General features: G+C 32.9%; 2 protein-coding genes across 3 annotated transcripts in view; one reads left to right on the top strand and one right to left on the bottom strand.

The window, feature by feature from the left end:
- The window catches only part of LOC128996243 (facilitated trehalose transporter Tret1-like), a 69,291-nt gene that overhangs the window by 25,644 nt on the left and 29,452 nt on the right, over positions 1 to 14,195 (top strand). The window contains exon 1 of one of the 2 annotated variants that reach the window (XM_054421414.1): positions 1,640 to 1,764. The exons of the other annotated variant lie outside the window; for it this stretch is intronic. The gene's annotated coding sequence lies outside the window, so the exon portion shown is untranslated. Of the gene's footprint in view, positions 1 to 1,639; positions 1,765 to 14,195 lie in introns of those variants that run through there. 2 annotated transcript variants of the gene reach the window in all.
- Positions 215 to 13,479, bottom strand: LOC128997554 (facilitated trehalose transporter Tret1-like). Its single transcript, XM_054423194.1, has 3 exons — positions 13,464 to 13,479; positions 5,477 to 6,573; positions 215 to 280 (listed from the first exon to the last, which is right to left on the bottom strand). The coding sequence occupies exons 1-3, from the start codon at positions 13,477 to 13,479 to the stop codon at positions 215 to 217; spliced, it is 1,179 nt and encodes a 392-aa protein (XP_054279169.1).

Raw genomic sequence — 14,195 nt, 5'->3', positions numbered from 1 at the left:
TTGCCGCGCAAGGGTATTTTACCTAATTAATAAAAAATAAAGAGCCATTTTTCCAAGTTAGAATATTAAAAGTGAAAAAATCTGTCTATACAAATTATTAAATATTGTGATAAAAGGTCCATCCCTATTTCTCTGATATGAGTTATACAGACAGACAGTGTATTGAAAATAACATGTAGACCCTATATCACTACCAAAATAACTTCAAACAATATTAATTGCAAAGCTGGAAGATAAGGTTACCTTTAGAATGTATGACAGCTTCGGGCCTCTCGTGGGACTGGAAGTGAAGACGAGTCCATAAAAACTGCAAACACCGTTATCTCAGCCCTGATTTTAAAATGTCTACAAACATAATGTGCTGCATGTTTGAAGTTTTATTCAGCTGTGAAAATGTATTTACTATCTTTGCCATCTGGAATGCAGCTAGAATTTCTTATACAAATGTACAAACAATATGCTGTATGTTAGAAGTATTATTCAGCTGTAAAAGTGTTTTAAATATACTTCGCCACCTGGAATGAAACTGGAATTTGCGTTATAACATCGGGTTTTTCGACGATTTTGAACGATGTTGATGAACAGTCCATTATGATTAATTTAATTTTTTTAAATAATGATGGTTTAAGTCAGGAGAAATAATGCCCTGTTTAGTTTAATAAGTTATTCATTTACATGTAACAGTTCATTAAATAATTTTCTTAATTTTTGGCTGACAACTTGTAAGGATGGGTTTTATTGATTCATTTTGAGGCTGATGGTTTTGTAATTATATTGTTGGTTGCTGCTTAGTTCAATAGTTGTTTTCATTAATAAAAAAAATAATAGTGCTGCACCCTGTTGGTTAATCTTTATAATGCTTTTGCATATCATAGAATCAACTTTGTAAGTTGTAACAGCTGACTAAATTCTTTAATTCCCTTTAAATATAAATACTCATAAGGTTAATATGGGGAACTACAGAACCACTGGGGTGGAGCCCGAAAGGGTTTTTGAGATAATAATATGCCTATGTTAATCGGGAATGTGAGTTATCATCATGCCAAATTTCAGCCCAAACCGTCCAGTAGTTAATGCGTGGTTGAACTTCAAACAAACAAACACACAAACTTTCACATTTATAATATTAGTAAGAAGTAAGTCAAAATGATTGTAAGTAAATTATGCAAACCTAAATTGAAAACATTTTTAAAATCAAATATTTCAAAAAATTAAATTTTATAAAATATAGGCTACTTTTAGTTGTTGTCTTGTTTGTATTTTTAATAGACTAAAACTGATGTTAAAACTTTGAAGTTACAGATAAGATTATATTATTTTTTTTTTTTTTACACTTAACAAAGTAAATGCTGCATAGCTTACATAAAAGAGTGTAAGTCTAAAGGTCTCTCAGTAAAATTTCAACCTCAGAATGGAAAAAATATATTTTTATTTTAAAACCCATTCAAGGTTATTTTAAACTTCCTCCTACAATTTTCCTAATAATAAATCTTAAGCCACTCTTAAGCCTTAATCCTATTGCACATTTGAAGACTATTCAAGGTTTTGTTAAACTTTCTCATATAGTTAGTTCTCTACTAGAGTGCACCAGCTGTCATTGGCAAAGGGTGTGTTCATTTCCGTTCAGTTGAGATACTGCTTCGTTTGCATTTGCATTAGTTGTACTCAACTTACAATGGCTTACTTGCTAGTGAATGTTTAAGCAGTGCTTCCATTTCAAGTTAACATAATAACATGAAGTTCAGTTTCGATATTCGTATTCAGGTAAGGCGCTATTGTTTGTTTATTAAATTAAATTTTAAGACTTAATTGGAAATTGATAACAGGTGTTTGATAAGCCGAGAGAAGGCCAATAACCTAGTAGCATTTGATAAGACATTATGAGCAACCAGAAAAGATTGGTTGCAGTGTAAATTCAATTAATTTTTCGTCAATGGAATGATATTTTGTTAAAGTAGTTAAGTGGTATAAATTTGTGTGGTCATAAAATGTATTATGTGGTTTTTAATTGATTTTACAATCAAATGAATATATCAGTGATCAATTAATAACAAAGCATGGTTGATTTTCAAACAATCTGTATTAATTTACAAAGATACATAGAGCATTGCTCACAAATTATTGATTGTAAAAGCATGAAAATATTTGTTTATTTATTCCTACTAATTTATACAAATAATAAATACATAGAAACATAAACATCTTAAATAAAAAAAAAAAAAAAACATTGGAAATGAAACAAAACGACAAAAGCTTTTCAAGTCTAAATATTGTTTTGTAGTGTAAAATGTTTAGTTGAAACATGTTTAAAGTTTATTTCCATGCTCTTAGTTTTAAATCATGTACACTTTTGGAGCGTATGAGTACAGTAGTAGCTTCTAATACTGATAGAACTCTGTTGTGCAGTTTGTGAGTGGATCCTTGAACTAAGTTTGTAAAAATAAGAAGTTGAAAGTAAAAATAAGTAGCTATAGAGCTACTCCATATAGATAGGATGTCTATTTCAGTATCCAAAAGTCAGCAGTAGTAGGCCTACCGTATGTAGTTAAAAAATATCAAGCCAGACAATTTTTGTTTTAAAAAAGTATAAAGTATGTAGTTCTAGAGAGTTTTATATACAGTGTTTTCATAACATAAACTGTCACTATTAAAGCAAAATAGTATTCTTTTACTAGCTGTTTTTAGTTTAAGCTTAAATTATGGACATTAGTTAAAGCTATATTGTTTACATTTAATAGAATTTTCAATCTTTTTAAATCACACTCCACTGTAGTTTATCCAAGTTTTTGCACAAATATAAAGGCGGTGACACACTATCGATCTTTTCCCCGATCAAGACCCCGAACCGAGCAGGGAGAAGGGAGAAGGGAGATAAATATCAGCAAAATTTTACTCCGAACATTTCCCCGAACATGACCAAGACCAGACAAATTCTACCGAGCGCGGCAACAGGAAGTTTGAGAGAGATAGAGAGTGTGTGCGAGTGAGAGCGCGGAACTATCAATGCTAGCACAGGCGGCCGCTCGGTGCGGCGCTCGCGACGATGTACGGGGCAAAAATGTACCGTGACACACTATCGTACATCGGACCGTACATCGGACCGATCTTTTCTTTGATCTTTCGCCAAAAAACCGCCTCCAGAGCGCTCGTCTCCCTGCTCGGCCTGATGTCTTGTTCGGCGTCTTGATCGGTGTACGGACCCGTGACACACTATCGAACATCCTCCCTTCGACCTCCCTTCTCCCTTCTCCCTGCTCGGTTCGGGGTCTTGTTCGGGGAAAAGATCGATAGTGTGTCACCTATAGTGTGTCTTTAAAGTTTATAAATATTTCTACTACATGCTTAGATAGTCATATGGTATATTTTTGTGGTCTGCATATTCATTTTTATCATTGTTTTAACTAAGGTGTGCTAACGTTAGATACTGCAGTAGACATAAAATGGGCCAAAACTCCAACCTTTATTTTACAGGAATGAATAGTTGAATATGTTTAGGTTCTATTATTTCTTTGAGCTTTCTTAATGAAATATAATTTATGATCCATAACAGATGCAACATTTTACACAAGTTTGTGTCTAAAAAAAAGTATTTAGATAGAACAGCACACTTCATTGATGACTCAATTGATTTAAGTCCTTCTCAAACTGACTACAATTTCAACATAAGAATTGCATGTTTTTCCAGTAGTGTATTTATAGATAAGGCTAGATCCATCTTTCCCTTATGCTTTCACACAAATCCTCGAGCTAATACTGTTTATTCACAAAACAATTGACCAAGAAACTCAGAAGGTAAATAGGTACCTATTTTTAATTAATATCACAGCTCAGGGGCTAAAAATGGATTTTAACAAGAAACTCAAGTTAGAAATCAACTAAAGATTACTTGTTTGGTGATTGTAGATCTCAATCAGTATACAGACTACTATTGTCAATTTGTGCTTCATAATTATTGGCTATGCAACATGTATATAGTTGTTCTTACAAAGACATTTGGATAATAAGTTAAATAATCCAAACAATGAACAACCCAAAACACTGATATTCGGTAACTTTATTCTAAAAGGATTAATTACAATGCAATGTTTTATTTTTTTACTACAATGTAGTATCTATTGAATAATCTCAAGGTTGATTTTACACTTTAATTAGGCTAATCAACCGTGGAAAGTTCCACAAAAGGAAGCCCAGGCTCAAGGGTAACCTTCTGAAGGTAACCCAAATTTCTTATCCAGGAAGAGATAAAGTAAAATGATACCTTCTCTTTCACATATTTTAAAGTTTCACCGTAAATAAATGAATGTAAAATAATTACTCCTTATTATTGTTTAAAATTGGTGCTGAGCTATGACTAGAGTACGGTCCACGAGAGTTTGCAGTTGAGGGAGGAGTCTATTTACCATGTAACTTTGAAGGAACGTGCGTTGTTGCCAAATCTAATAATACCAGCTGATTTGAAAATATTGTTTAGTATATTTTAATTAGTGTCGAAAAGTAGTGAATGGGTGATGTTGCAGTCTTGGTATTGGGGCCGCCAACTGCAGACTATCGTGGCCGCTAGTGTAATTCAAATTCAAATTCAAATCCTTTATTCACTAATAAACATCTTAAAAAGTACAACGTACAAGGATAGGAGTATCGTCATAACAATAATAAAAAAATTATTACTACTAACATCAAGTAAAAGTTACTATTATAAAAACAAAAAATAATATAAAAATCCTGCTAAAATTAATGAAAGCCATCAGGTATGTATTCAACGAGAAATTTAGTTTGTAAAATTAAATTAATTCTTGTCAGTTTAGAAAACATCAGAATAGAAATCTTCTATTTTATAATGTGCCTTTTCAATAACTCGTGTAAATTTTTCTAGGAGTATGTTTTTTGGATTGTTGGTGATTCTTTTTGGTAGTTTATTAAAAGTTTTATAGCCATGTATTTTTGCGTACGTTAAAAAAGACTCACTCTTTTTATTCTTTCTATGTATTGGGAATTGAAATGTTTCTGGAATAACTATGTGTACATTTAAACTCTTCAAAACTGACTATATTGTTAATTAATAGCTTAATTATTTAAAAAAATGTACGTACTTGTGATATGGTTAAAATCCCTAATCTTTTAAAAAGAAGTCTAGACCTCTCTCTAGTGTGTAAGGTACTTTTGAAATCCTTACATAAAAAAAAAAACTTGCCTACTGTAGAAAATGTCTCATGTTTCAAATTTGTTTTTTATGAGTCTTTTTACTTAATTTTCTACTAGTACCCTGTAACAGATTTTGTATTTCTTCCAAAGATTTACCCTGTGTTTCTGGCACATAAGCCCATGTAAAGATTATTGTAAAAATACAGCTTAATGAGTAAATCATGAAGTTAACATGCATGCCAAAAGATTCTGCGATCACTAAAAAGAATTTGTTTAATATAAACGAGGTGATAGCGACAAATATGGTCGTGAGGGAAGAACATATCGCCTTTACATTAGCAGCAAACAATTCCCCCTTCATACTCGTCCCTATTGGACCGAGCCCTAATGAAAAAGTAGAGTTGTAAAGTATATAAGAAATAAACAACCATTCACTGTAGCGTTGTACATCGTAATCGGTGTCACGGAGATAGAACCATGTTGAAACTAACGCCATCGTTAACGCACATCCAGCTGAAGAAACAGTTATTAGACATCGTCGGTTGAAATGAACAGCGAGAAAAACTGATGTGACGGAAGAAATTAAACTAATCAAACCGAGAATGATCGCACAGTCGTCTGGGTTGAAGATTCCAAATGTTAAAGCCGGCAACGTCATTGAAACGTAAGCTTGCAAAACTCCTGAACCTGTTAATCTTTTAGTAACAGAATAAACTTCAGATATAATAAATGCCTTTCTGTTTCCTTTGTTGTTCCAAACGTCCTTGAAAGACCCTTTGTTCATCAGCTGTTTATTCATCGCTTCTTTCATTTTGTGTAACTCGTCATTGACGGAAGCATTTCCACTACTACCTCTTAGCCAATTGAGTGATTTATAAGCTTGTTCCTCTTTCCCATGCATTAAGAGATAGTACGGCGATTCTGGTATGAACGCAAAAGACACAATGAATAAAAATGTCAAAATTGCACAACTCATTGCGAGTTCTGAATAAGAAACGTAAGGGCCGACAAAGTAAACCAAAAGAACTCCAAAGTTTCTCATGAGATGTGTAAACATCGTTAGCGACCCTCGCAACTTTGGTTCAGCAATTTCCCCAATATAGATGGGTATTATGGTGGAAGTAGCGCCAGCCCAAAGCCCTGCGATGAATCTGGCGATGTACAAAGACGTTGCTGAAGCTGTGCAAAAAATCATCAGCCATGAGATGAGAGGTAGAAGAGCTAAAAGGAGAATCGCTTGCTTCCTTCCGTACTTATCCATCATCATTCCACTTGGTACGGGGCTGATTAAGTGTCCGAGATAGATCATGGAGACCATCCACGATATTTGGCCAGAGTCCAGGATCACTGGAGCATCCATGTTTTTCATCTTGATAAGAGTTGGTGATGGCCATCCTGCAGCGTTTCCGACCAATGCAAAACTAAAACTCCCTGAAAAAATTGTGTTTGATTAGAAAGTGTTAAGTAGACTCGAGTAGGAAATTAGGTTTATGTCCGACCTTGGATACAAGGAATGTGTTTAAATTTGATTGTCTGAATAACTTTATATTCTAATCAGTCTGTATTCTTGCTTAGTAAAGGGATGAAAACACAAAAGAAGAACATATGTACTTTTGGATTCCAGGTTTAACATTGAACATAGCTGATTTCCCTAAATACGTTAAGTATTTCCTCTTGTGACTCATCTGGTAAAAATGTCACCGGTGTAGATATCAGGAAAAAAATTGTTTATAGTATGAGTAAGGTCTGTAGGCAACTTGTAATTTGTCAAAGTCCAGATTAAGTAAAAACTTTCCCAGCTGATCTATATCAGTAACAAAGTTTTTTACTCATACTTCACACATCTTCACCTTGAGGTATGACATGGCCACCTTTAACTCCAGGCGGCGGCCTTCGAAGTTGCAACGTTGCAAGTAGTGTTGTAACAGCTGTTTTGTTTTGAGGCAGCTAATGGTATTTGTGTATTTTTTAAGAATACGAAAGCTTGGTTACTGGGCTATGAAAATAATGACTCCATTTAAATGTACAGAAAAAGATTTTCAATTTATATTTTTTGGTTTTCAATTCTATATGTTTTATTTTCAATCTTTTAATAAATTTATGTTCATAAATTTAAATTTAAATTAATAATACGCAAATTAATGAGCTAGTGTCTACCTGTCTGCCATATCTTACAGGACTTCCGGCACTAAACAACACTACTTGCAACGTTGCCAATTCTACCAGGCTGGAGGTTTTTTGTCAAGCGGTCTGGAGTTAAAGGTGACCGTGGGTATGCACCCTGGTGTTTTGGTGTCAATTGAATCTAATTTAATGTGATGTAAACTTTGAACTCAATCCTATTTCCTTGATAAATTCTATTCCTGTAAAAAATATCGGCCTTCTATCCACAAAAGTTGAAAGACCTCATTTCAAAACCTATTACAAAAACAGCTCATTTTAACATTTAAAATTACTACGGTAAAACATGCTAGACATTAGCTTTAATTTTAGTCTACTTACCAACAATTGTCGCAAGATATTGGTGAAATATTGCCAAATATTGAGGTGTAAAAGGAAATAATTGTTTCATCATTCTATAGTAAATTGAAACTTGGATGACCTGAAAATAAAGTGTCTTTCATAACTATAATTTTCCTCTCTGAAAGATTTTTAGAAACTGTAAATGATCTAGTTAGTTATCTAGATCTCTCTTTATGGTGCAGATCTACAACCAACAAATTAACTGTGGATTTATAGTATATTCACCTAGCTAATAACTGAAACAAAAATAATTAATCTTTGTTTACAACAATAATACAATGTTGTTCTATCCATGTTATTTGGTCCTTTAGAATTTTGCAGGAATTGTTGGTTCCTGACATTTAAAATTGGTTAGCTAGAATGGTCACTGGTCAGTAATTCCAATAAGCTGGGTGTTACGTTTTGATGTCATTATGAAACCTTGGGCCAGGAAAACCATTATATCCGCTTGAGTGGTTTTGTTGGTTGGTTAGATACACTTTCCGCGACACTACTCTGTCTAGTGGACCAGCTGTTGCTTTTCAAAACATACTTTTCTATCTCATCAATGTATTTTGTGAATGTATGTGTTTGTGAATCCAAACAAACAATGGAGTTACTGGCGTGGATATAATGCATTTCCTGCTCTGAGTCATTTGATAATGATCTCCTGTCGAAACATGAAACACCCTGATGGTTACAAATTAGGACTGCTGACAGGTAATGTGACATTATTTAATATTGCAGTTCCAAAGATATTACAATGAATTTTAAATAAATTTACTATTAAAGTGTTATCAGTAAAATAATATTGGAAAGTAAAGCGTAATAATGATGCAAATAAAATAGGTTTATCTTATTTAAATTGTATCATCTGACTCATCATTGTCACATTGACACATAAATGTTCATATTTATAGTGATGAATAGATAGATTAATTTTACGAAACAGCTAAGCTCTAATAATGTCAGTAAAAAAGAATGAAAAAATTAATACAAATACACTATTTATTAAACAATCAAATAATATAACAATTATGCATTATTTATACAGATTGTAACTAACCTTCCTTTGCAAAGATTCCAATTGATAAAAAAAATAAAATATGTATTGTTGGTATGGAAAAGCAATTAACTATCTGTATTTTTCAATGGTGTAGTAGGAAAAAACCATCGATATCCCTTTAACTTTGAGTTGAAGTTGAACACTAATTGATAATTTCTATCTACCAACACTGATTAACTAGTTTTAAGCCTACATAATACAGCACTCTGTCCAAGTTGAAATAGCTGTTTAATTTAGATAAGATACTGTGTCTTCTAATAAATGTGTAACTTAAATTTATCAAGACAATTAAAGGTGATACTACAGTAAAAGGACTGGAACTTTACGCGATTAACCACCTCAGACAGTATTTTTGTGTGTGCTGATGCAGACGATAAAGATTTATACTATGGAATAAAATTGTTGGTAATGGTAAGGATTAATAAATAAAAATTTCATTATTAAATTGGGATGGTTTTTACTTTTTAACACATTTAAGATTGTTTATATTAAACATCTAAAATTAAATCAACACAGTTTTGTCCTTATACCAAAATCACATTTTAAAAAACTTGAAAAAACCCCATAAGAGATCATACTAATATTATAAAGTGAACGTTTATGTGTTTGATTGTTTGTTGAAGTTCAATCACACATTAACTACTGGTCGGATTTGGCTGAAATTTGGTATAATGATAGCTCACATTCCCGATTAACATATAGACATATTCTCATCTCAATGGTCCTTTCGGGCTCCACCCCATTCGCCAGTGGCTCTGGAGTTTCCCATGTTAACCTTACGACTATCTATTTTATTAAAAGAGTTTGTTGGATTTTTACAGCAGCAAATCAGTTCATAAATATTTATTTTTATAGGCATATTGAGTATTATCTATATATTAATTACGTAAGCCTATTCTTTGCGTCAAAATTGTGGGCGACTGGGAAGTCGTAGAAAGACAGGAGAGGACTCAAATTAAAGGTCTTGATCCCGTGACGGCGGGAAAAATAGTGAAATTCCCAAAATATTGACACAAAATTAGATATAACGTAAAATGTTCTCCATAACAATAGCATTAGAAGCCATTTACTGCTGATTTTTGTTTACTTCAATACAGCTGATCACGATTTATCACTTAGCCGGTACACAATATTAACATTTGGATGACTTAATTGCCAGTCAATTCTGCAATGTACTACTGTATATAAAACATCATTAACTATAATAATTAAGACTTTTTAGTTATGTACGTTATAGAATGTTGGAATAAATTATTTTACTGTGAAACTTTTCAAATATGTGTATTTTTAACGTATAACATGAAACAACGACATTGACGATTAAATTAAATAATTAACGGTTCGAGATTAAATGCAAAACTTTAGTTTTGTTTCTATTTACTTTCCGTTTTTATTTCAAAACATATGTTCAAGATGTATTCTGCACTTTCTTTGTACATTTACTAACATTTTAAATTTTGGATTTATTGTAGTCTTTAGTCAATATTTTGTATGAAGTGAAATAATCTCAAAAGGCTACTCTTAGAAAATAACCTGAGAATAAAGATGGAATAGGTTCGGCTTATACAAAGAGGTATAGGTGGAGGCTTATTCAAAGAGGTGACACTGTACTGTGGTGTCCTGACCGTTATCATCTATCTAAGTATCTCAGTATTGTTCCTCTCAGTAAGTGAAGCTGAGGTGATGTCAATGTATGGCCTGGCAAAAACAGCACTACCATATTGATTATGAGGTCTCTCTAGAATCAGTCTCATTCCCTCTATGTTGGGTCTAGGTTTTAAAATGCCCCGGTGTGTTTCTTGCACAAGGAGGAAGTCGCATTCGTACGTCTTGCACATATCAGACAGTAATACTTCTTTGTCTCTCGATAATCCCTTGATATTAATCGAGATCGTTACTAATGGCCTTGAAAAAGACCGTTTAGACAGATTCATTTTTTGAAGTCGTCCGGTTGTAGAAGGATTTGCCGCTGACATGTCAGCGTTGCTCGGGGTGCGCCCGATTGTGATGTCGTTCATAGCGTGTAATGGTCACAATCTTTGGGGAGGCTCCTTCTGTGCACCCCCTGTTGCAGACGATAAAGATTAAGATTATGGATTAGATTAGTTAGGATAGGATTAGTTAGTAATGGTAAGGATAAATAAATATAAATTAGATTATTATATTGACTAGAGAACCCGTGCGGCTCAATGAGCCGCATAGTATGACACATAACGCTGAGGAAAACGCCATGCTTAAATTCGAGTAATTCTAGTTAGGCCTACATCTTAGGAGTTGTTTAAACACTTGTTAGAAACTAATTTTAAATATCTCTATTTGCGTCGTCAAGATTCACCTGCATTATTTCTGCTCTCAGTTTTAACTGATAGCTTCTAATGAATGCTAAACCATCTGCTTCAATTCAAGCTAACATATTGCAACAAAGATTTTCCAACATTGAGAATTGAAGAAAACTGTTGCCTAGACATCCCCCTAATCAAACGAATTTTCTCCGTAGAGAATCCTGAAAAGTGGAGTGATATCAACCATTTAATGTGCTCCATTGTTTACCCACAAACTCTGGGTTATCAACTGGAAAGCCTTTGAATAGCCTAAAGCAGCAACACCATTGATAGTTTGTTAACATATTTTAACGTGTTGTGTGTTAGTCACAGTATATGCCTCGCATCAGAACGTCCTCACGTTGTTCAGTGGGGTTTCTCTTAATACATGTCCCAAAATTTTGAATGTATGGATTCATTTGTCGAAATAGGTTGGATAAATTTTATATCTATAAGATTTGGATAGGAATATTCATTTTCTCTTTTTGAACAGCGTATATTATTTGCCTCTCCTTAATCATAAAAATAAACTTGACTTTATCTACTTGATCGTTGAATACATAAACACTAATTCCTTCACTTATGTCTATTATTGCAACTAAAATTCAGTCAAAAAACTTTTTATACGTTTTTTCGAGGAACAGGCAACATAACCTAGAAGTAAACAATCCATTTGTGTTTTTCCTCAATTAAAGTAGAGCGAGTAATACAAAAGTTTACAATGAAAACATAAAGTCCGCCAAGATTTGGTATAATCTTACTAATTGAACTTATCAACTCAAGGCATTATTATGGTTTCTAATAAATGTTTTTAAATATCTCGATCCGCCAGTGTCATAGCCTAAGTAAAATCTCTTGCATACATTAATTTGATATGACATTAGGCAAGTTTATTTTACAACCGTGACAACACGGCTTCGTATGGGCTTCGTATATTTTTTCACTTCCAAAGTAAGTTGCATAGCAAAACTGGCAAATATAATTCATCTCTCCAAGTGCATGTGTATATGGATGTGTATCTGTTAGATCAGACCTCTCTTTCTCTACTCTCCTCATACACATAAGATACCTTATTATTAATTGTTTCCTCCTCCCGTTTACAATATTTCGTCTTTCAACTTGAGGCATTTTCCGTTCTTCCAACAAAACTGATTAACTGTTTAACTTGATCTTAACCTACCTACTGAATATTAAAACATTAATATTTACTCCCAAAAAGCTAATGCATTTCTTTTTATAAACAGCAGTTTTTTGTTTTTAAAATCGTTCAATGTATTTCTTATGGGGAAAACCCAACCTTTGAGAGGGTCTCACGCCCTTAAGAATAGAAATTTTAAAGTTCTAAAACCTTATTGCAAAACTACATATTGAGACGAATCTTTTGACACCTTAAACGTTGAAATTGGTCCACAAATAAGGGAGGAGTTGCGTTAAAAAAAATACGGCTTCACGTATTATATATATAGATATAATTTTTACTTTTTAACACATTTAAAATATGTTGGATAAAACATCTAAAATTTAATCAACACAGTTTTGTAATTGTATACCAAAATCACATTACCAACACACATTATTATTGTTTTTATTTTTAAGTTGAAAAAGTCATCAGTAATGTTTGTATAATTGAAATACTTCGTTTATATTTATGTATAAAGCGACTTGATTGAACAACATTAACATTAGCAATACAATACTATTTAAAAACATGAAAAGCATCAAACTCAAAATTTTATTCCAATTAGTGTTTAGGAACTGTAAATTTTTATTTCTGAAATCCAAACAAAGGCAAAGGGTAATAATCACAATATATTTAACAAAAATTAAACACTTCTAAGTTTAATTGCTTAACAGTACGGTATCAACTTAAAGCCCTGCATAGGTCTAACTTTTACTGTATGTAATCTCTCGGTTTATCAACATGCAATTTGCTATTATAAGCAGACGTAATTATTCAAATGAGTTGATTCTTAGTCCAGGTTGTCCTGTTGATAACCTATTTGTCTGGGTAAAGATAATTCTTTAAGGAACACCTGCCAATCAATGGTTTCTGTTAGCAAAGGTGACAGTTCCAAATTGAAACACTTAACTGTCTACTTTTGTAATTTCAACATCAATAACTTATCTGCTTTAACGGTTCAGAAATACACCTGCATCCTTCTATAACCCTAAAATAGATAGAATATGCCTGCTTTGTTGATTCCAAATAACTTGATTGATGTTTGATTCCTAAAGGAGTACTTGACTGCTTTCATCATAGAAGCAATGGCTCAGCAAAAATTGCACTTAACTGACAAACTTATTTTAACACAGTAGTGTCCCGCTGCTCCAAAATAACTAGGACCCCAAACCCTATTCGGATTTACGGGAATTCGGAATAAGCGGATTTATTTTTGTAAAGCACCCCTGTATCTGGGTGTTTGTACACTTACCTCTCTGTTCTTTCATATCTCAACCTCCGTTATCTTCAACTGGTCTGAATATTTTCTCTGCACTTTATTTTCTTAAACCTGGCAATAAGGTTTTACGGTTCTTTGGTCAGTGCTCAAGTTTTTGAACCATACAGTACTACTGGGATGGTTATCAGTATGGTATGAACTGTTTTGGTTCCTACTGACCACCCTGCAGCTTTTTAGACCGTTTTATAGAGACCTAGTACAGAGGTTGACATTTGCATTGCTAACCAAAATTTTGGTATGCCGACATACACACATTCGAACATTAAGAAAAAAGATTATCAACACGTAAACCATATTTAGTATATTTTACTTATATTTTGCACATTTCCTGGTTTTGCAGATCCTTTACGGTAGGAAAAGGCAAACAACGAAAATCAATATTTTGTAAAAAAAATAACTTGTAACAAACATTTCAGTGGCAGTTTGGAACCAGATGCTAGTTAAACCAACATTGAAATGAGCGTCGGCTGCTAGACTTAAAAAAAAATTAAAACCTAATTTAAAAAAAAAACTGAAACTTTAAACTAAAATTATATGGCTTTGACGTTCCCTTCCTTTCAAAATTCAAATCAAATCAAATCATTTTCATTTTGCACAGAAAAACTGTATAATAGCGTCACAAGAATGTAAAATAAAACTAAATTCTAAATCCTATAAGAACTAAAATATAACAGAACAGTATCTTAATTCCATAGGCAACTTAAA

The sequence above is a fragment of the Macrosteles quadrilineatus genome, unplaced genomic scaffold, assembly GCF_028750875.1.
Source record: "Macrosteles quadrilineatus isolate MER2022 unplaced genomic scaffold, UCM_ALF_1.0 Scaffold_6__1_contigs__length_79288215, whole genome shotgun sequence".
Lineage (NCBI taxonomy): Eukaryota > Metazoa > Arthropoda > Insecta > Hemiptera > Cicadellidae > Macrosteles > Macrosteles quadrilineatus.
Note: the sequence above shows the minus strand (reverse complement) of the source record. Positions and strands in the feature narration are given on the sequence as shown.